At 43.5% G+C, this 21,709-nt stretch overlaps 4 protein-coding genes across 5 annotated transcripts; 1 reads left to right on the top strand and 3 right to left on the bottom strand.

The window, feature by feature from the left end:
• Positions 1–6: 6 nt before the first annotated feature.
• On the bottom strand, positions 7–3,882 carry LOC110486720 (histone chaperone asf1b-B). The gene is made up of 4 exons (XM_021558517.2): positions 3,344–3,882; positions 2,435–2,550; positions 1,837–2,013; positions 7–1,410 (listed from the first exon to the last, which is right to left on the bottom strand). The coding sequence occupies exons 1-4, from the start codon at positions 3,450–3,452 to the stop codon at positions 1,219–1,221; spliced, it is 594 nt and encodes a 197-aa protein (XP_021414192.1). The 5' UTR covers positions 3,453–3,882; the 3' UTR covers positions 7–1,218.
• Positions 3,883–5,618: 1,736 nt separating this feature from the next.
• LOC110486716 (protein crumbs homolog 3-like) lies at positions 5,619–11,469 on the top strand. Of its 2 annotated transcripts, none has more exons than XM_021558507.2 (4): positions 5,619–6,019; positions 6,853–7,078; positions 9,192–9,235; positions 9,350–11,469. In XM_021558507.2, the coding sequence occupies exons 2-4, from the start codon at positions 6,979–6,981 to the stop codon at positions 9,557–9,559; spliced, it is 354 nt and encodes a 117-aa protein (XP_021414182.1). In that variant the 5' UTR covers positions 5,619–6,019; positions 6,853–6,978; the 3' UTR covers positions 9,560–11,469. The 2 variants fall into 2 exon arrangements, with proteins under 2 accessions (XP_021414182.1, XP_021414183.1); XM_021558508.2 differs by having other exon boundaries at positions 5,619–6,041.
• Positions 11,470–11,499: 30 nt separating this feature from the next.
• LOC110486715 (tubulin beta-4B chain-like) lies at positions 11,500–14,243 on the bottom strand. The gene is made up of 4 exons (XM_021558506.2): positions 14,094–14,243; positions 13,284–13,392; positions 12,956–13,066; positions 11,500–12,849 (listed from the first exon to the last, which is right to left on the bottom strand). The coding sequence occupies exons 1-4, from the start codon at positions 14,148–14,150 to the stop codon at positions 11,792–11,794; spliced, it is 1,335 nt and encodes a 444-aa protein (XP_021414181.1). The 5' UTR covers positions 14,151–14,243; the 3' UTR covers positions 11,500–11,791.
• Positions 14,244–17,449: 3,206 nt separating this feature from the next.
• LOC110486714 (tubulin beta-4B chain) lies at positions 17,450–20,382 on the bottom strand. Its single transcript, XM_021558505.2, has 4 exons — positions 20,196–20,382; positions 19,402–19,510; positions 18,903–19,013; positions 17,450–18,802 (listed from the first exon to the last, which is right to left on the bottom strand). The coding sequence occupies exons 1-4, from the start codon at positions 20,250–20,252 to the stop codon at positions 17,745–17,747; spliced, it is 1,335 nt and encodes a 444-aa protein (XP_021414180.1). The 5' UTR covers positions 20,253–20,382; the 3' UTR covers positions 17,450–17,744.
• Between the last annotated feature and the right edge of the window lie 1,327 nt (positions 20,383–21,709).

Raw genomic sequence — 21,709 nt, 5'->3', positions numbered from 1 at the left:
TAAATGTTAGTGTGACTTGTAAGGAAACCAGTGTCATTTAGTTATATTTCATATTGCATGAATCGTCCTAGATATCAGATTTTACCACCAGACAGCCCACATTCACATACCGCTTTTGCCATTATCTCCTATGCAGAAAATAACAGCCATACATTTCATAGCTGACCATAATTGCAAACGTCCATACATGCATGTTTTTTCAGCAAACCGTTCACTAAAGGATTACAATTACATTCAGTGAACTCTGAAGTCAATGACAAGAGAACATGATTCAGTGAAAAGGGGAGATTTGTTAATGTTAACATTTTCACAATTTTGTCTTGAACACAGCTGTAATTCAAATTGCATGGCAACAAGCAAGCCAGGCTACCAATTTCAAAATGTGCACTACAGGTGAGCATACTTCACTACAGATATATATGAATGTAACAAAAAGTCGAGGAAGCCCCACTCATTATTTTCAAAGTTGAAAAAAGGTGATTCTCCTAGAGTTCCAACATCTGCCATTTTCATCATGTCTCAAAGCTTGTCAGGGACAATCACACACGTTACAAAACAAAAAGATATTTATTTCAAAAAAAAATGGCACACAGGAAAATAAACATATGTACATACCATTATTAGCACCCCACCCACCCCCACCCATCCAAAAGTCTCCCAAAACACCAACAGGGAAAGTGTAACTCAAATGCTATAAGGACCATTACCACTGAAACACAATGGCTCAGAAAGTACAAAACAAATACCACCATTATTTTCCTTCCTGCAACTTGAGTCATTTCTTCCTCCATTTTGCTTCACTAGTGTCATAATCCTCTGTTGGTATTTACATCACATAATTAACAGCTGACTAGTTGGTGTGAATCAGTATTTCTGCCAATTAGCTGCTAACCATCTATGGAAACTAGGATACTTCAGCTGTTGCCCTGTTGATAGTATTAAAAATGAAGGGATTAATTAGTTTTACAACTTTTTTTCACCATGTTATATACACGAAAGTGCAAAACTTCCAATAGATAATAAAGATTACTCCAGAAAGATTGTCTTGGTTGCAAGACACTGTAGTCCAAGGTGGGAGTGTGTTGTTGACAGTTTCTGGGAAATAAAGGCAGCTGTAAGGCAAAGCTGGCTGTACATCCAAGTCAGAATGTCCATGTCCATTCTTCTGCTTATAGTGCTTGGGTTGATCGAAGATTATGTGTATATGTATGTTTCCCTCTACAAGCAGTCCATAGAGTTGTCAGGTAGCAACCCTATGGGTGGGGCCTTGCCCGGGAGGCAAGATGGGGGCAGCATAGAGTTGGGGGCAGGATCCACATTCTCTGAGTCTTCCATCCTTTCTGCACACCCTTCCCAGTTGATATGGAATCTTGTTACACGTGGGTTTGAAGCCAAAATATTTCTCTGGAGCTGGAAGACAAACAGCATCAAGAGGGAAATTATTCAGTAGATGTACTTATATTTGCCAGAAGACATGTTCCATTTTTACATTATACTAAAGCCTGAGCAGTACTGTGGCACACGTGCCCCTGATGAGTGAGCAGAGTTTGCACTTTAAGACCAATGTATTAATGGATATTTCGCACTTCCACAACGCAAAGGTTTAATTTTGTTCCAAAAAGTTGTCCCCTCTCCTCTGCCATCATTCATTGCCTTAAGAGATCTGATAGAAATTGGTAGGTGTAAGCAATAGCTCCACCTAGTTTACTCAATATTAATGTAACAGCCCTGTCAGATCTGTGAATGGTAGTGAACAAGGGCATACGACTAATAAAACTTGAACATCTTCCTGGAAGGAAACACAGTCAAGCACACCCATTGAGTTTCCTCCTTTACCTGTCCATAGTCAGGTTTTATGGGTGGGTTTTCCCGCAGCTCTGGGTCGGTGTACTCGTTGTTGACGTAGTACCCGATACGAATGAACTCCTGTCCGCGGTATGTACAGGTGATTAGCGCCACAGTTACGCCGACAGCATCACTTTCTGGAATCAGACCCGTGTTTGGGGCATCCGCCTGTTGAAGGATAACATACAGTAGATGAGGTGCAAGGAGGAAGGCAGGAGAAGAGAGGGGTAAGGGGGAGGGTGTAGTTTCTATATCTGATTTCTCCAATACAGCACCAGTGTTGCTAGTGATTATGTTATAAGCTCAGTGTTATTGTTTGGGAAAGGTTTCCATCGCTAGCGCTGTCACTAAGGACAGAATCAACAACCACTGCATCATCAAATCAGTTGCTTTGTGAAGGTGTTAACCCATGTTCACAGTTGGCCATTGTTATATCTTAAAAGTACCAGTGGCCTGGCCTTGGCCCCAAGTCAGAGCAGGTCCACTGGGAGAGAGAGAAGTGAAGAGGGGCAAGGAAAGCTGCAGCCAGACTACTGCTGAAATAACATTGTTAGTTACTGCCATCTATAGATAAAAAAAAACAACTCACCTGGAACACAAACATGTGCCTCCCGGCTGGTACTGGGCCAACCAGAACAGAGTCAAGGGTCTGGTCATACTCTTCACTCTCTGCTGAACCCACATATATGATCTTCCACTCAAGATCTGCAACACAAAAAAAGTATCAAATCAAAGTCTTCCGGACCCACAAACTCAGTTCGAAATTTTGGGAAAGCAAGGAAATTGCTGGACTGTGAAGACTGCTCTGGTCAGAATGATGTTATCAATGACACCTGTGAAATTATTTGATTGTTTGAGTAGATAACGCGAAAGGCAAGTGGACATGTCAATGCGTGTTCTAGAAGTTAACGTTAGTTACCTCCGTCAGAATTCCCCGCCGCAGCCAACAAAATACAAACAAAAGTTGGACACCATTCTGGCTAAACTAGCCAGCTATAGGCAAAGTAGCCAACTAACTAGCAATATCAACTAACGCCATCGTGTAGCTAAGCAATATCACAAAGTATACAATGCGTTTTATTTACACACACTTTTTAAAAAACGAGACACCTCTGTTCAGTAGACATAAGTGATTAATTAACCATTGTTTGCCACCTGTCGAATAATTACTTTGTTAATTCTCATCTGACGATTTATGGGAAGTTTGCTAACGTTAGCTCGCTAACTAAATTGCCAGTTTGAACATGAAGTAGCTAGCCTAGTTGATAATCTCAGAGCTAACTAGCGAGATTCTCAACTAGGCTAGCTACTTCATGTTCAAACGGACAATTTAGCTAGCGAGGTAACGTTAGCAAACTAGTCCCAAATCGTCAGATTTAGCAAACTAGCCCCACATCGTCTTGAGATTTAGCTAGCGAGCTAACGTTAGCAAGCTAGCCATAAATCGTTATATGAGAATAAACAAAGTAATTATTCGACAGGTGAGCACAACACTTACCTTCTGGCAGGTCTTCCATGCACTCAAATGTTATTTCGAATTGAAATGGGTTTCCGAATCGACTCGGGTTATCGAGGACAGCGACATTTAGTACTTGAACCTTCGCCATTATTGCGGCTCCTGCTGCGAGTGACAGACACCCTGGCTGAGAGTGGTTAGCAAATTTTCCCGGGGAAGGTTTCAGGCCTCAACAATGTAGCAAATAGCAAGCAATGTTCTCACGCAGCGTACACAAAGATACATTCTATCACTGAAGAAATTCGTTTTTTGCATTTAAAAATGCATCTGATTTTACAGGTTGACAGCTACGCTTTAGTGTAATTTTGAAATTACTAGGTAGATATATATCTTATTGCTATGCTAGTCTGCTATATGAGCCAATCATTTCAACAGAAATTGTATTTTTTAAAGAAAGTGCCATACATTTTTTTGTATTTACTGTTATCTGGAATATTCCTCTGACTAGTTTTGTTCAAAACAACTATTTCAAAAACCACCCGCCAGTAAATTTCACAAAGCCACCAAAATGTCGGAAGGAAATGGGGCGGGTGGTTTTTCTGTTCTAAACGATGATTCGCTGGGTAGAACAACAGTAAAGCTAGGATTGGCAAGCAACAAGCACGTAGTGCTCGAACAACGCCACAAGCCGCGTGCAATTACAAAACGTTTCAGGTAGAAATTCAAATGACTCGACCCTACTCCCCCATGTACCCAAATCAAATGTATTTATATAGCCCTTCTTACATCAGCTAATATCTCAAAGTGCTGTATGGTGGCTAGGAAAAACTCCCCAGAAAGGCCAAAACCTAGGAAGAAACCTAGAGAGGAACCAGGCTATAAGGGGTGTCCAGTCCTCTTCTGGCTGTGCCGATTGGAGATTATAATAGAACATGGCCAAGATGTTCAAATGTTCATAAATGACCAGCATGGTAAAATTATAATAATCACAGTAGTTGTCGAGGGTGCAGCAAGTCAGCACCTCAGAAGTAAATGTCAGTTGGCTTTTCATAGCCGATCATTAAGAGTATCTCTACCGCTCCTGCTGTCTCTAGAGAGTTGAAAACAGCAGGTCTGGGACAGGTAGCACGTCCGGTGAACAGGGTCAGGGTTCCATAGCAGCACGGCCAGATGGACTGGGGACAGCAAGGAGTCATCATGCCAGGTAGTCCTGAGGCATGGTCCTAGGGCTCAGGTCCTCCTAGAAAGAGAAAGAGAGAATTAGAGAGAGCATACTTAAATTCACACAGGACACCGGATAAGACAGGAGAAGTACTCTAGAGATAACAAACTGACCCTAGCCCCCCGACACCAAAGCAGTGCTACCCCACTGCTTTGGCCAAAGCAAACAAACACAACCACTCTACCAAATTCAGCCCCTCTTTTAGATGGAAACATGTCTACATTCCAGTCTGGAGTGAAGAGGAAAGTCCCAAGACTATTTCATTTTTGGTCCCGTAATGTCTACACCACATTTGTGTGTGTTTCAGTGGATTTGTGTATATGTGTAGGGCTCTAGCAATTGATGATGCATACTTCAAGTTTATGTTGTGTGCGTCAATACATGGGACACCATTAACCGAAGGACCTATGTGGCAGAGATACTTTCTGCACACATAATGATGTGACTAATCAGTGCTTTTTGCAGACTGCAGAATGTAGGCCTACATAACATACAATATTGGGGTGGTTATGGGTTGACAATCAACCACACCAAATACAAACATGGAAATAGAATCATACATGGATCAGATTGTGTTTTCTATGCCAGTCTTCAGTCACATTCTGGCATAGGCCTAGATGAAACTGCGATTAGGCAAGGATTAAGGGACCATGATTAGCTGTGCTTATGGTATTTCAGGATTCTTTTTATCTTGCTTTGAGGATAGGGTCAGCTAGAAAAATATAATTGCTCTCCACTAGAGGTCCTAAAACGGCAAACAAATTCTCACCATGCACTCACATGAAACATGTGTCCCTTAAAATACAGGATAAAAAAAAATGCAGCCCATATTTCCTCAAACTGTTCAGTGTTTACTCATTGGGCCTGAACATGTTCCACAGCCTTTTATCTTTCTTTTGCAGATGGAAAAAAGGTAGATGAACACTTTCAAGGCTTCAGACATACATCAATAGAACAGTGTAGAACTTGAGAAAGGGCCCCATAGAACTCTAATAGTAAAGGATCCATAATGAGTGAGAGAGCATGAGCAATGGGAGGAAGTAGGCTCCATTGCGCAGGTGGATTTTTGTCCACTAGTCTGGTGCCTCATCATACAAAGGGTATCTGTCTCCTGTGCCACAGGTTGACACTGGGCTCAGGTACTGTAACACGAGACTGAAGTGAACCATGTGACCATAGGGGCGACGTGAAGAGGGAATTTAAAAAACGGTTTTACATAGTTAAATCTATACAGGTAGTCTACGGTGATATATATCAAAATAAACCCATTCAGCCAGTAGAACGGCTTTGCGATCGGATTTAGTTTACAGATTATTTTTTCAGACGTTGTTGGGAAAGGTTTAATCATAAACACGTCCTGACATATGATCCAGTTTCGGTTCACCAACTCACTCGTTTAGGTGAGGCGGCGGAAGCGAGACGTTGTTTTTTTTCCCGCAAGGAGTTGGATTGATCCCCGTTGCCTAAAACAGATATCAACTTTATTCGGTGAAACGGTGTGTAAAATGATCTGTACAGGTCTGTCTATAATAAAATGATATACTTGTATTATTAGATCGACTAATTTGTTGTGGAGCAGGAGTGCAGTTTCTCTTTACATAAAATGGCTTGGAAGTATTGGAAATTAATTATGGGGCACTATAAATCGTATACTTTACAATACTTTAATAAGACTTTACTTTTATTTCGATAGGATGCTACTTTCACAACATTTACTAAGAATATGATTTATGAATTGTCATTTGTTATCTCAATGCCCTCCCACACTCCCTCCCCACCTCCCTGAACAGGTGCAGTTGTTCACGTTTTGACATGGTGCTGAATTAATCACAATTGTAATTTTGCGTCTATGGTCAAATGTACATTTTAGTCATTTAGCAGATGCTCTTATCCAGAGCGACTTCCAGGAGCCATCAGGGTTAAGTGCCTTGCTTAAGGGAACATCGTCAGATTGTTTTATCTAGTCGGCTCAGAGATTCTAACCAGCCACCTTTCAGTTACTGGCACAACGCTCTTAACCCCTAGACTACCTGCAGCCCTATCAATTTCCGGTTGGACAGTTTCTGACAGTCGGAAATGTTTATAATAACTTGATTCATTATGTTCTATTGTATTGTCATGGTATAGGATAATTGTTTCTCCTGGGACTTACAATGATTCTATGCAGAATGAAATATAGAAAGCTGTTATGATTTCATCTTCTCTTACATTTTATGTCACTTTATGAACCAGACTCAATAACATTGGGGTTTCAATAGAGACTCGGGCTCAGTGTGGCTCCTTATGGACAGTTCTTTTTTCTTTAACACCATCACCTTCATCTCTCTAGAGCGGCCCTGGAGACTGACACCGGTGTGCTTGTCTGCTGAGCACTACTCCTGATGATATGGCCCCGACCTGATGTCCAGGCGTCCCCTTGCTGATGGTCTACCCTCTTTAGAACCCATTGGTTTGAATGGAGATGGCACTGCTCCCAGACATCGCGGCCTGGCCTGGTCTCCTGGCTGGGAGTGTCCTACTCCTGGTTTTGGGGAGTAATCCTTCCTGGGTTGTGGGTGAGTCATGCCACCACCTCTACAAACCCCCCCCATCCTTCTTGTGAAATAACCCCATCACCACCACACTGGATTGTCTCTGACCACAGACAAACAATCTACTTTACGACTGCTTGGAACGATATGCACAAAAACACAAATGCAGGTTGCACACAATTCTAGGCATTACTCAATTAAAACTAAAGCATGCAGTAACTTGCCAACAGGTTGTACAAATATTTCGTAATGCGTGAGAGCTTTGGGTAGGAACCATTGGTATGAAAAGCTCTGGTACACCCACTTTTCTTAATGCGGACATGTGATTTCTCTGCTTGTATTTGTAATGATTTATTACTTGTTATAAAGTACGTATGAACCCTTCTATGTTATATTTTACACTGCTATTTGTCAGTCCACTGAACTGTTAGTCAGGATCATTATCAGATGATAGTAAGATGTTATAAGGGGGTTGTATGTGCTTATAGAACGTTTTCACAATGCATTATAGCTGTACATTACCCAGCAAGAAACAATAGATAAAGCAGCCCTTAGTGGTCGTTCTGAGTGCTCTTCTGATTTTCTGGTAATGGGACAACACTGAACAATGGCTGCACTCCAATGCAGACACCTCCAAGCTGTAATGTCAACTGTAGTTAGTTTGTTACAATAAACGTATCAGGCTGTCACTGCTACAGGGAGTTTTCCTGTGTCTCATTTTGAGCAAAAGTTGTGCCCCTCCCCCAAACAACCTGCCCTTGTTTTTAGTTATCAAGGTGTACTTTTGCCCCTGGGGGAGTTTACTATTTTACTATTTGCATTAACCAATCATTAATTAAATTAAGTTTGACATCGCTAAATGGGCGTTGAAGTTTTCTAAGCAAGACATCCACTGTGAATTAATAGTCAATAATCACTTTGACACCGCACTGACATGGTAACCAAAATATAATAGTGCTTTTCCGAATACTTCAACTAGTAAAACTGTTCAGGGGCTGAGCTTCACTGACCACGGGCAAAGTCCGCATTCCAAGTCCTCTCCTCCCCCCTCTCCTACATTCAAGTAGTTACTGTGCGGAATGTCACAGAGTAATCACATGGCTTGTCATGGAGAAAGTGTCACCGCTGACTAGGAGGGGAAGGTAGGAATCAGGTGCAGAGAGCAGACGGTTCACGGAAAATTGCACTTTAATCCGGCACAAAATGATCATGCTCAAAACACAGGGCGGAAACCACAGACCAACCCAAAACACAGGTTAGCAACGGTCCGGAGCACAATAACGCCTCCGAACCGAGACGTGAATGTAATACAATCCCGCACAAACAAGGGCGGGCTACACAAGCTTAAATAGGAAAGCAAATCAATAAAACACAAATAGGAACAGGTGCAACGCATAAGACTAAACTAATAGAAAAGGGAAAAAGGGATCGGTGGCGGCTAGTAGGCCGGTGACGACGACCTCCGAGCACCGCCCGAACAGGCAGGGGAGCCAACTTCGGCGGGAGTCGCAACAGAAAGTGCCTGAAAAAAGCACTGGACTTGAGGAACTCAGTGATCCCATCGCATTGCAACAGGCTATTATGTTGTCAATCTATCAATCTAAAAATGACATCAACTTCCACCTTTCTGTTTTGTTTCCCCCTCCCCCTAGGCTGTAATTAAATTACTCTTAACTGTATTTAAATAACTTGATATGTTAAAACATTTGCTTATTTGTTTATTATAATCCCCATGAGTTTTTACAGAAGCTGCAGCTACTCTTCCTGGGGTCCACAAAAAAACATAAAAACAAGAAAAGTAACAAAACACTGATACAGTCACAAATTTAAAATACAACGATATACAAACAATACAACTAAAAAAGAATACAAACAATACTCATATACATGCTTTTACATGTCCATGTTGTTCTGGTATGTGGTCATGTGTGGACATTAGGTTGTTGCCTCAGAGCACCACACATGTAATTTCTATCACCTGCACTTGGTATACAGTGTGTAATTTTAAAATGACCTGTTTTTCCACATTGTTCAATTCTATTGTGTTATGCTACATTGATCAAAGAGAGGGTCTATTTGTATTCTTGTAGCAAATTATTACAATGACCTGAGTGGTAATATTGCATTTTTTCTACAGGGGACAACACAACTAATAGTCTACCCTCTAACACAACTGCCCCAGTGAGTAAACTGCTGCTATCTTTGTCTCTGTTTTTGTTAGAGGAACTTAAACCAGAAGTATCCAGAGCTTTATTTCTGAGAATGACTACTACCCCTGTGTTGTTCTGCATCTAGGAACCCAACATTGCAGCTATTGTGGCCCCGACTGTTATACTGGGGCTGCTGGCCATAGCAGCTGCTGTGCTAGTGTGGCTTTTCTGCGTGGTGAGGAAGAAGAGGCAGACGGAGGGGACGTACCGGCCCAGTGCTGAGGAGCAGACGGGGGCCAGCAGTGTTGAGACACCAGACGCACTCAAACTGCCCAAGGAGGAAAGACTCATCTGAGCCTAGTCTCTCAGAAGTCTCTCAACACCTGTCCTGTACATCCAAGCAACAGCTAAATCCTGATGACTGTAGAAGCTCCACCTAAAGAGCTGATGATTACCTAGATATTAGAGGGTCATGACACAATGTTGACAGATACAGGATGGGACAAGAGGTACACAGCACCTAGCCCTGGAAGAGGAGGGCCCAGGCACTGTGTACTGTACGTACTGCAAGCACATGGACTAGTGCTAGTACAGGACCTGGACACAGACGTTGGGATAGCTACAGCAAATACCACAGCCTGTAACTAGAACAACTAGAACTAAGGTTCATGGGGCTCTGACTGCTTTCTCTATGGTGTGTTATTTAATAGCACTGGAATATTTGAATGGGATAGACATGTACACAATCATTCAAATGGTCATACTGGAAGAGGAAACAAACCTTCACCTGCACTAGATGGAAGAGGACCAGTATTCAGTCCCTGCTCATACTCGTCTTTGGTAAATACATTTCAGTCTGAGTATTTCAGTTATCTGTCTAGGCAATTTGTCTCTCTCAACAGCTACAAAAAGGCTGGATACAGTCTTAACTGCTATAATCGTAAGCAGACTGCTGTTACCTGTGCTACCTTGATACATGTAAAAAATTATATTGGAATGTAATGTATATGTTCGTATAAATGCCTTATAGATTACTTAAATTTATAGCGTGCAATAATGTTTGTTTAACCACTATTGATTGTCAGAAAAGCATTTCATTGTCTAGATTTTTCACTGATTACTTACCTCAATTACATGTCTCACTACTGAATCAGTCCTGTATCAGTCCTGTATACAGCTTTACAGATAATGACACGGTAAGCTAATATTATCTGGAAAACATTTCTCCCAGTGGGATATTCTGTTTGCGGATACTGTGTGCAGAACAAATAATTATGTCATTATTAATAATATTTAAGCACAAAATTAATGATTGTTTACATTTGAATAATTGTATTGAAGTATTTCAGAATTGTTACATTAATTTAACATTGGCTGAAATGTGATACTACATTAGATCATATCTTCTATGTGTGTTCTTACCAGTACGCTGTTTGTATTTTGAAAAGCCTATGATGGGGTTCAATTCTCATCATGTAGAGTTGTTATACAATGTCGTGACATATTTATCTTTTGCAGCCTACATTTTAAATAAATACCAATAGTTATTTTTAGAATTGGCCACCTCAGTAGATTTTATTTGCATAATCAGTGCTGGACTTTGATCAGATGATGTCAAGACTTGCTTCTCTCTCTCTCTCTTGTGAAAACACAACCAGACTTCTATGAGGAATTAACGAGAGGGCAAAAGTTTAAGACAGAGCATCGTATAAGCTGACATCATGTATCAGACATCCCTAAAATGGTGAGTGTGAAGTGTATGAGAAATAACGCACTTGCTCAGCATGCAGACCTTACTAGTCAGCTTTCGGTGAAGCTGTGATTGACAAAATAGCTTCAGTCAGAATTATTAGCCAGTGGCAACTGACTGCAGGAGCTGGGAAGTGATGACTGCTGAAAACAATGAATCCAAGTCTTTAACGGTCACTATACGTCAGTCTCATTTCTCCTGTTGTTACGTTCTAGGAATGCATTCCAATGCAGTTTATTGCTACTAACTCATTGGCATGAACCCATAGTGGGCAGTGCAGTTTGTCTTCAGCCTATAGTTAATGCTCCCTCACAAACCCAGTTTCCAACTGTGGTTGGCCTTTTCTGGTTTGTAAATCTGCTTTTACCTTTGACATTTTGGGCTCATAGCTTCAAAATCATATAATTTACAGTATGTGAACATACTGTAATTGTACATGCTAACTTTAACCTAGTGTGTCATTTCAATTTCATGTTGTACAGTAATCAAGTCTATATAAGACCATATTAATTATTTATAACACCCATCAAATAAAAACAATAAAAACATAGAGTAAGTACCAATTTAATTTGAACTTTAAAATCACTTGCTTTTAATTCTGCAAAGCAATGATGAGATGAATGTAGGAAGATGGAAACAATTCAACATACAACAACAACAAAATGTCAAAAGTTTACTACTATCTGGTAAGATCACTGTCTAATGTGGAAAAACATTGAATTCATTTAGGAACATCTGCCTTCTTGAGAGAAAGCAGATGGTAAGGATGAAGGGATGGAGTTGGGGACAGGACGGAGGGGAGTGATAGACTGTTTGGCAGTTGAGTGACTGGATGATTTAGGCGGCTTCCTCTTCTCCCTCCTCTTCAAACTCGCCCTCCTCAGCGGTGGCATCTTGGTACTGCTGGTACTCAGACACCAGGTCATTCATGTTGCTCTCAGCCTCAGTGAACTCCATCTCATCCATACCCTCTCCGGTGTACCAGTGAAGGAAGGCCTTACGACGGAACATGGCAGTGAACTGCTCAGAGATACGCTTGAACAGCTCCTGGATGGCTGTGCTGTTGCCGATGAAGGTGGCAGCCATCTTGAGGCCGCGGGGTGGGATGTCGCAGACAGCGGTCTTCACGTTGTTGGGGATCCATTCCACAAAGTAGCTGCTGTTCTTGTTCTGGACGTTGAGCATCTGCTCGTCCACCTCCTTCATGGACATGCGGCCACGGAAGATGGCGGCCACAGTGAGGTAACGGCCGTGACGGGGGTCGCAGGCCGCCATCATGTTCTTGGAGTCGAACATCTGCTGGGTGAGCTCAGGCACGGACAGGGCGCGGTACTGCTGACTCCCCCTGCTGGTGAGGGGGGCGAAGCCGGGCATGAAGAAGTGCAGGCGGGGGAAGGGCACCATGTTGACAGCCAGTTTGCGGAGGTCGGCGTTGAGCTGGCCAGGGAAACGAAGGCAGGTGGTCACTCCACTCATGGTGGCTGACACCAGGTGGTTGAGGTCTCCATAGGTGGGTGTGGTGAGCTTGAGAGTGCGGAAGCAGATGTCGTAGAGGGCTTCGTTGTCGATGCAGAAAGTCTCATCTGTGTTCTCCACCAGCTGATGCACAGAGAGGGTGGCGTTGTAGGGCTCCACCACTGTGTCGGACACTTTGGGAGAGGGCACCACGCTGAAGGTGTTCATGATGCGGTCAGGGTACTCCTCACGGATCTTGCTAATGAGCAGGGTGCCCATGCCAGAGCCAGTACCCCCACCCAGGGAGTGGGTAAGCTGGAAGCCCTGGAGACAGTCACAGCTCTCTGCCTCCTTCCTCACTACATCCATGACAGAGTCTACCAGCTCTGCTCCCTCGGTGTAGTGGCCCTTGGCCCAGTTGTTTCCAGCTCCGCTCTGACCTGCATACAAGTGCCATAAACCACAATTTCACTGACGGGACAAGATTACATTAGTAGTCTACCACCAAATCTCATATTTCCACTGACTACCAAACCAATCACTCACCGAAGACAAAGTTGTCTGGCCTGAAGATCTGTCCGAAGGGGCCAGACCTGACAGAGTCCATGGTGCCCGGCTCCAGATCCACCAGAATGGCACGGGGGACATACTTCCCACCTGAAAAAGAAAATAAATATTGGGCGTACTGAACCAATTATTACTGTGCATATTTGCACTGTATTTGTGATAATAGGGTACCTCTGAATGCCAGTATTTTTTTTTCATTGTTAATACAAGATTCTATTTAATCAATTGTGTATGTTTCTGTTTGTTTCAATAATTGTTGACATTATGTGGTTAATGTATGCAATGCTATATAATGTGCATACTGTACCTGAGGCCTCATTGTAGTACACATTGATCCTGTCTAGCTGCAGGTCGCTGTCTCCATGGTAGGTTCCAGTCGGGTCGATGCCATGCTCATCACTGATCACCTCCCAGAACTGAGACAGTGAGAGAGAGAGGAGTTGAGATGCACGTCAATAGTAATACACAGAAGCATCCATTTAAAATGCAAGTTAGAATATAAAGTATAAATAAATAGATATAATGTGATGTCTTTTCTGTTGCATGGACATTTATATTTTTGTGAGAAACACAAATAGCATGACTTGCATTAAATATTCCCTTTACATCATTATGTAAGCCTCTAAATGATTTAAATAATGTATTAAAATTCCATTTAGATCTAAATATTTATCAGGTTAAATATGTTGTGTCATAAAAGAGAGGAGAGGATGGTATTCTAGTACCGTTATCTCTCCCTTCCACCGCACGTCCATTTAGGGACCCAAATAACTATTGGGAATGAGTCAGCAGCAACAATAACAAATCTGCCCATTTCATATGCAACAGTGATTCAAACTGATAGTAATCAGATATAGCTATTGTTTAGCCTATTTCTCTTATACACATATTTATTTTGTGCATGGAATGACCATGCATTTTTCATGCATGTTATGTTATAGCCAATCGATAATGCAGTTCTGCACCAGCTTCCTCTACAAGTCTTATGGGTGGATTACCAGCGGTCTTCCTACGCAAAGGTTAAAAAAAAGAAAAGTGGTTTATCTAGCTCGCCTGCAATAATTCACATGAAGCAATCTATTTTCTTGGTAAAATACAAAGGAGTCAACAATGATACCTTGGCTCCGATCTGGTTACCGCACTGACCGGCTTGCAGATGCACTATTTCTCGCATTACGGATGGATGGACGGGCGTTGGCAGTGAGGAGACCGCAGTCGAGATTTGGCCCGGAGGACGCTTCTTCTCTTCTTCCCCAGCTGACTCTCTGATAGGCCCGCCTCTCCTTCAACTACTGGGCCGAATCGTTGGGCGTCATCCTCATGGTAACCAAAGACCAGAGGAGAGAAGGGATCCTAAACTCGTGGAGAGAGCGGATAGGATGCTGTTATTTGGAAGTCTTCATCAATGAGTGTTCCAGAGATGGGCAGTCACCCAACCCTACTGACTGAGTAGTGTAGTGATGCACAGTCACCCGACCCTACTGACTGAGTAGTGTAGTGATGGCAGTCACCCGACCTTACTGACTGAGTGGTTTAGTGATGGCAGTCACCCGACCCTACTGACTGAGTGGTGTAGTGATGGCAGTCACCCGACCCTACTGACTGAGTGGTGTAGTGATGCGCAGTCACCCGACCCTACTGACTGAGTGGTGTAGTGATGCGCAGTCACCCGACCCTACTGACTGAGTGGTGTAGTGATGCGCAGTCACCCAACCCTACTGACTGAGTGGTGTAGTGATGCGCAGTCACCCGACCCTACTGACTGAGTGGTGTAGTGATGCTCACCCGACCCTACTGACTGAGTGGTGTAGTGATGCGCAGTCACCCGACCCTACTGACTGAGTGGTGTAGTGATGCGCAGTCTCCCGACCCTACTGACTGAGTTGTGTAGTGATGCGCAGTCTCCCGACCCTACTGACTGAGTGGTATAGTGATGCGCAGTCACCCGACCCTACTGACTGAGTGGTGTAGTGATGCGCAGTCACCCAACCCTACTGACTGAGTGATGTAGTGATGCGCAGTCACCCGACCCTACTGACTGAGTGGTGTAGTGATGCGCAGTCACCCAACCCTACTGACTGAGTGATGTAGTGATGCGCAGTCACCCGACCCTACTGACTGAGTGGTGTAATGATGCTCACCCGACCCTACTGACTGAGTGGTATAGTGATGCGCAGTCACCCGACCCTACTGACTGAGTGGTGTAGTGATGCGCAGTCACCCAACCCTACTGACTGAGTGATGTAGTGATGCGCAGTCACCCGACCCTACTGACTGAGTGGTGTAGTGATGCGCAGTCACCCAACCCTACTGACTGAGTGATGTAGTGATGCGCAGTCACCCGACCCTACTGACTGAGTGGTGTAGTGATGCTCACCCGACCCTACTGACTGAGTGGTGTAGTGATGCGCAGTCACCCGACCCTACTGACTGAGTGGTGTAGTGATGCTCACCCGACCCTACTGACTGAGTGGTGTAGTGATGCGCAGTCACCCGACCCTACTGACTGAGTGGTGTAGTGATGCGCAGTCACCCGACCCTACTGACTGAGTGATGTAGTGATGCGCAGTCACCCGACCCTACTGACTGAGTGGTGTAGTGATGCGCAGTCACCCGACCCTACTGACTGAGTGATGTAGTGATGCGCAGTCACCCGACCCTACTGACTGAGTGGTGTAATGATGCTCACCCGACCCTACTGACTGAGTGGTATAGTGATGCGCAGTCACCCGACCCTACTGACTGAGTGGTGTAGTGATGCGCAGTCACCCAACCCTACTGACTGAGTGATGTAGTGATGCGCAGTCACCCGACCCTACTGACTGAGTGGTGTAGTGATAGCTGCATGCATCCTACAGTAAAATAGACTATCGTAAGTGAGCTGAAGGTATCATTGTCATCAACCCACTAATGATGTTCATGAGAGATTTTCCCCAGTAACAGAAAGTAGTCACAATCACGAGTGGTGAAGCACAAGATACAAACAACACACTGTGGACTGATGACATATTGGCACCAAACAAAAAAATACATATTTAAAATACCATACTGTAGATTGAGGCGGATGGTAGTAGGCTATTATTAAATCAATATTCTGAAACCGACTGTGGTAAAGATAACCACCCTACAAGTGTGATCAAACAGGTAGTCCCTCCTGTGAAGCCCCCTCCCATTAAGTAAATCCAACAATTTACACAGGTTTCACAGGAAGAAACTTGGTTTGGCATTGATGTTGTATACACTGTAAAGGTGTTGCTGTAACATTAACAGTAATTTACAGGCAGCTAGGGGTAAGTAAGTTAATGTATTTCATATTGCAGTAGAACTACTGCAATTTAAATACAGTGTCAAAATGAGTACTGTGTAATGACACATGGTACAATACCATAGAATTTAGGTATATTTCACTGGTCACCCCCACGCATATCTCCTTCACCAACTTTAAGCATCAGCTGTCAGAGCAGCTTACAGATCATTGCACCTGTACATAGCCCATCTGTAAATAGCCCATCCAACTACCTCATCCCCATATATATATTTTTTTTATTCTCCTTTGCACCCCAGTATTTCTACTTGCACATTCATCTTCTGCACATCTATCACTCCAGTGTTTATTTGCTAAATTGTCATTATTTCGCCATTACGGCCTATTTATTGCCTTATCTCCCTAATCTTACCTCATTTGCACACACTGTATTTAGACTTTTTCTATTGTATTATTGACTGTACGTTTCTTTATTCCGTGTGTAACTGTGTGTAACTGTGTTGTTTGTGTCGCACAGCTTGGCCAGGTCGCAGTTGTAAATTAGAACTTGTTCCCAACTGGCCTACCTGGTAAAATAAAGGTGAAATAAAAAATACATTACAGCATAATCAATGAATATTTGGTGTTTTGCACCTCTAGAGGCCTTAACACAGGCTTCCAAACCGGCAGGGACTACAGGGCAAAACAGGCCAAAGGGAAATGGCAAAATGCTCAACCAAAGACTTGCTACCACCATTATCTATCCCCTATATATTTTAAATTGATGGGGCACTGTAACCACATAGGAGTTAGCTTGGTACAGCATTCTCACTAACAGGTGAAAAGAATAGTCTCTTACAAGGTACGCCTCAAAATATATTAATGAGCCATAAACAAAAAGGTTTTGGCGCTCCAAAAATACAGTACGGTACTGTCTTCTGTGGAAAGGAATTACACTATCATTCGAAATACAGCAGTTCTTTGCCGGCACACAAGTTTCCCAATGCACCATAATTTACCTACCATGGTCCAAAGTGTGTAAAGTATTCTATCTACCATTCCTATGGGATGTCTGACCTGCTGGCTGTACGTCAGTGCCACTTACTGACGTACAACCAGCAGGTCAAATGATGGACTGATGTTTTTACAGAAATATATATATTTTTTTGTAAACTTTGAAAATTATCTCAGGTATTGAACATTTTATTTAAGTAAAGCAACACACCAAGCATTGGAACACATTGTTAATTTATTCACATAATTCAATTTAGACATCGAGTTACAGCTTGCTGCTTTCATAAGAAACCTCATGTTAGAATACCCTCTGACTTCTAGGATGAGACCTGAAAACCTTACAGGATACTAATTAGACTGAAGGGAACCGCTGAAGAGATGCTTGAGCACATTCATTTAATTATCACAAATCTGAGTTTCCTTTTCTTTAACATTAACTTAACAAGTTGTGCTTTGGGGACAGGACGGAGGGGAGTGATAGACTGTTTGGCAGTTGAGTGACGGGATGGTTTAGGCGGCTTCCTCTTCTCCCTCCTCTTCAAACTCGCCCTCCTCAGCGGTGGCATCTTGGTACTGCTGGTACTCAGACACCAGGTCATTCATGTTGCTCTCAGCCTCAGTGAACTCCATCTCATCCATACCCTCTCCGGTGTACCAGTGAAGGAAGGCCTTACGGCGGAACATGGCAGTGAACTGCTCAGAGATACGCTTGAACAGCTCCTGGATGGCTGTGCTGTTGCCGATGAAGGTGGCAGACATCTTGAGGCCGCGGGGTGGGATGTCGCAGACAGCGGTCTTCACGTTGTTGGGGATCCATTCCACAAAGTAGCTGCTGTTCTTGTTCTGGACGTTGAGCATCTGCTCGTCCACCTCCTTCATGGACATGCGGCCACGGAAGATGGCGGCCACGGTGAGGTAACGGCCGTGACGAGGGTCGCAGGCCGCCATCATGTTCTTGGAGTCGAACATCTGCTGGGTGAGCTCAGGCACGGACAGGGCGCGGTACTGCTGGCTCCCCCTGCTGGTGAGGGGGGCGAAGCCGGGCATGAAGAAGTGCAGGCGGGGGAAGGGCACCATGTTGACAGCCAGTTTGCGGAGGTCGGCGTTGAGCTGGCCAGGGAAACGAAGGCAGGTGGTCACTCCACTCATGGTGGCTGACACCAGGTGGTTGAGGTCTCCATAGGTGGGTGTGGTGAGCTTGAGAGTGCGGAAGCAGATGTCGTAGAGGGCTTCGTTGTCGATGCAGAAGGTCTCATCTGTGTTCTCCACCAGCTGATGCACAGAGAGGGTGGCGTTGTAGGGCTCCACCACTGTGTCGGACACTTTGGGAGAGGGCACCACGCTGAAGGTGTTCATGATGCGGTCAGGGTACTCCTCACGGATCTTGCTAATGAGCAGGGTGCCCATGCCAGAGCCAGTACCCCCACCCAGGGAGTGGGTGAGCTGGAAACCCTGGAGGCAGTCACAGCTCTCTGCCTCCTTCCTCACTACATCCATGACAGAGTCTACCAGCTCTGCTCCCTCGGTGTAGTGGCCCTTGGCCCAGTTGTTTCCAGCTCCACTCTGGCCTGCAGACAGAAGTGTCATAACCCATTATTTCCTAGACAAGATTTTAGAAGTAGCCTACCAACAAATCTCATGTCTGCACTGAACACACCAACCACTCACCGAAGACAAAGTTGTCTGGCCTGAAGATCTGTCCGAAGGGGCCAGACCTGACAGAGTCCATGGTGCCCGGCTCCAGATCCACCAGGATGGCACGGGGGACATACTTCCCACCTGAAAAATCAAATCAAAATTAAATACATTTTTATTTGTCACATACACATGGTTAACAGATGTTAATGTGAGTGTAGCGAAATGCTTATGCTTCTATTTCCGACCATACAGTAATATCTAACAAGTAATCTAACAATTTCACAACAACTACCTTATACACACAAGTGTAAAGGAATGAATAAGAATATGTACATAAAATAAGAGGGAAATGTTGGGCATTCTGAAGCTATTGTTGCTGTACATGTTTTATATATGTATTATTTGTTTGTATAAGTGTAATCGGTTAACTTTTCCTAATTAAAACAGCAGTTTATTTAATTGCGCATGTTTCAATAATTGGAGACATTGTGGTTTATGTATGCAATGCTATATAATGTGCATACTGTACCTGAGGCCTCATTGTAGTACACATTGATCCTGTCTAGCTGCAGGTCGCTGTCTCCATGGTAGGTTCCAGTCGGGTCGATGCCATGCTCATCACTGATCACCTCCCAGAACTGAGACAGTGAGAGAGAGTGAGAGAGAGTGAGAGAGAGAAGGTACAGGGGGAGGAGATGCAAGGCAATAGCAATACACAGAAGCATCCATTTAAAACGCAAGTTAGAATATAAAGTATAAAAATAGATAATGCGATGTGTATTTTCTGTTGCATGGACATTTACCTTTTCAAGAGCAACACAAATAGCATGACTTGCATTAAATATTCCCTTTACATCATTATGGAATCGTCTAAATGCTTCAAATTAAGCATTAAAATGACCGAAATATTAATCGGGTTGAATATGTAACGTCATAAGAAGGAGGACGGAGGTATTCTAGTAGGCTACCTACCATATCTTTCCCTTCAACGCCCATATTACAAGGACCCCAAATAACCATTGGGAATGAATCAGCGGAAACAATAAAATATAAAATATATTTTTAAATCAGGGCATGTCATATCACACATCGATTAAAAATGTGTTTATCTTGTGCACGGAATGATCATGCATTTTTCGTCCATAGTAGCCTATAGGCCTATTATAGCCTATCGAGGATGCAGTCTTATGGGTGGATTACAAGCGGCCATTCTTAATTTAGCTACGCACTACGCAGAGAGAACGAGAGGTTTATCTAGGTCGCAGGCAATCCCCACATGAAGCAATCTATTTTATTGATATACAAACAAGAGAAGAGTAATACCTTGGCTCCAATCTGGTTTCCGCACTGTCCGGCTTGCAGATGCACTATTTCGCGCATTTTGGATGGAAGGAAGGGCGTTAGCTGTGAGGATTCGACGGTGGAACGAGAAGGTACTGGGCTTGGAGGACTCTCTTTGTCTTCTTACCCAGCTGACTGTCTGATGGACCCGCCTCTCCTGCTACTACTGGGCCGAATCGGTGGTGCAACCTGACGTCATCCCCATGGTAACGAAAGACTGGAGGAAAAGTGGGATACTTCGTCCTAGGCTCGTGGAGAGAGCGGATAGGATGCTGTGATTTGGATCTCGCCATTTCATTTATTTTATTTAACCTTTATTTAACTAGGCAAGTCAGTTAAGAACAAATTCTTATTTACAATGACGGTCTACCAAAAGGCAAAAGGCCTCCTGCGAGAACGGGGCCTGGGATAAAATAAATAATTATAGTAATAATAATAAATACAATATAAATACAGTGCAAAACACACATCACAACAAGAGAGTCAACACAACACTACATAAAGTGAGACCTAAGACAACAACATAGCGAGGCAGCAACTCATGACAAAATAGCATGGTAGCAACACAACATAACAACAACATGGTACAAACATTGGGCACAGACAACAGCACAAAAGTCAAGAAGGTAGAGACAACAATACATCACACAAAGCAGCCACAACTGTCAGTAAGAGTGTCCATGATTGAGTCTTTGAATGAAGAGATTGTTCCAGAGATGCGTAGTTACACAACTATAGTCACTGAGTGGTGTAGTGATAGCTGCATGCATCCTACAATAACATCTATTGTGAGTAGCCTGAAATTATCATCGTTATCAAGCCACTAATGAATGTTCATAGATTTTCCCCAATAATATAAAGTGGTCACAATCACATGCAGTGATTGCTACAAACCACACACTGTGGACTAATGTTGAGAGTTTCAATTTCCTTGGTGTCCACATCACCAACAAACTATCATGGTCCAAACATACCAAGACGGTCGTGAAGAGGGCACTACAAAACCTTTTCCCCCTCAGGAGACGAAAAGAAAAGATTTGACATGTGTCCCCATATCCTCAAAAGGTTCTCCAGCTGCACCATCAAGAGCATCCTGACCGGTTGCATCACCGCCTGGTATGTCAACTGCTCGGTATCTGACCGTAAGGCGCTACAGAGGGTAGTGCGAACGGCCCAGTACATCACTGGGGCCAAACTTCCTGCCATCCAGGACCTATATAATAGGCGGTGTCAGAGGAAAGCCCATAAAATTGTCAGAGATTCTGGTCACCCAAGTTATAGACTGTTTTCTCTGATACCGCACAGCAAGCAGTCCTGGAGTGCCAAGTCTAGGACCAAAAGGCTCCGCAACAGCTTCTAACCCCAAGCCATAAAACTGCTGAATAATTAATAAAATTGCCACCGGACAATTTACATTGTACTTTTTTACACTGCTGCAACTCGCTGTTTATTATCTATGCATAGTCACTTGTGTTACTTTTTCTTATTACTTTTTA

The sequence above is a fragment of the Oncorhynchus mykiss genome, chromosome 13 (genome assembly GCF_013265735.2).
Source record: "Oncorhynchus mykiss isolate Arlee chromosome 13, USDA_OmykA_1.1, whole genome shotgun sequence".
NCBI lineage: Eukaryota > Metazoa > Chordata > Actinopteri > Salmoniformes > Salmonidae > Oncorhynchus > Oncorhynchus mykiss.
The sequence above is the reverse complement of the archived record's forward strand: the minus strand, read 5'-3'. Positions and strand labels throughout refer to the sequence as shown.